Raw genomic sequence first — 1,239 nt, 5'->3', positions numbered from 1 at the left:
AGAGTGCAGCAGCACACTGCTGACAAGCCACACCGTAACCGCACTTTCCTTCCTAGACAGTCCATCTGCTCTGACACACAGCCCCACGGTCTTATCTAGCTTCCTTGATCATCCCCCTGCATGGTTTCCAGCACCCCAGGCGTCAGTGGCGCCCTACTCTCTACCACCGTAACTAAAATAATTTGTCTGGAGAAGTCCAGGTACCTGCCCGGCGTTAATGGCTTTTTTTTTCTTCTGACTGTGTCCCACACATTCTTCCTTCGGATCACTTGACAGCTTGAAGGACAAGAGCATCCTCTCTTTGGATGGCTCACAGTTCAAAACTGCAACCTTCACCACCTGGTGAGAAAGCATACCTGCTTGGCCCTGGAGAGAGGTACCCCCCACCAGCACCACAGAGGCCTTGGGTGATTCACCAAGACCCTGGATCAGATCAGAAGGCAGTGAAGAGAAATGTACTGAGAGCTACACAGAATCCCCACAAGTCAGCCTTTTGGGTGACAAAAGACATGAATGAATTTTGGGGTACAACCCAAGTTTTAAAAAATCATTTTTTCCTAGACAGACCCAGACTCATCAGATTTAGGGCAGTGCCCCCTTGTGGTGATAGTGGCCTCAGAACAATTTCTGATGTGAGGGACCCTAGCGTATTACAGGTGAAGATTAATTTCTTCTAGGTTGAGGGCCTAAGGTCCGTGAGTTTGCTAGCATCCATTGAGCTCCCTTGAGGGTTTCTCTCTGTTCTGTTCCATCTCCTCCACTTAGCTGGCTCAGGCCCGCTACCCAACATGCTCTCTTCTGTAACCCTTAAAAAGTAGCCTTCCTACTCCTTCAAATCTGTGTTCATGGGGTCACCAACGGCAGGAGCCTGTCCAGGGGAAGGGTTACCTGGCCAGTGTAAAAGACACTCTCTGGGTCAGGGATATACGCGGCACTGAGCTCATGCCTGGGCACCAGTCCCTGCACGTCATTGTAGAACTTCACAATGCAGCCGTAGTCCTTGACCCTGAGGATAAAGCCGTGTGTCTGCAGACCAGGCTTAGCATCGGCATAGCAGGTAATGGCAGGCAGTTTGGACTCAACCAGTGTTTTCTTCAGGGTCATCATCAGCTTCCTGGCTTCAGGGTCACAAAGCAAAACCTAGGGAAAGGATACTGGCCATGACCAAGTCATCCATCACCAAGAGAGCCACTGAGCTGGTCTCTGCATCCCCCTGAGAGCCATGGTCAGTCCCTAAAA

At 50.8% G+C, this 1,239-nt stretch overlaps 1 protein-coding gene across 1 annotated transcript in view; it reads right to left on the bottom strand.

The window, feature by feature from the left end:
* Positions 1-1,239, bottom strand: part of PDCD11 (programmed cell death 11) — a 40,946-nt gene that overhangs the window by 24,444 nt on the left and 15,263 nt on the right. Inside the window, 2 exon segments of the mRNA XM_007470431.1 lie at positions 205-339; positions 889-1,140. Coding sequence (XP_007470493.1) covers positions 205-339; positions 889-1,140 — 387 coding nt within the window.

This window comes from Lipotes vexillifer, unplaced genomic scaffold, assembly GCF_000442215.2.
Source record: "Lipotes vexillifer unplaced genomic scaffold, Lipotes_vexillifer_v1.1 scaffold916, whole genome shotgun sequence".
Classification (NCBI taxonomy): Eukaryota; Metazoa; Chordata; class Mammalia; order Artiodactyla; family Lipotidae; genus Lipotes; species Lipotes vexillifer.
Note: the sequence above shows the minus strand (reverse complement) of the source record. Positions and strands in the feature narration are given on the sequence as shown.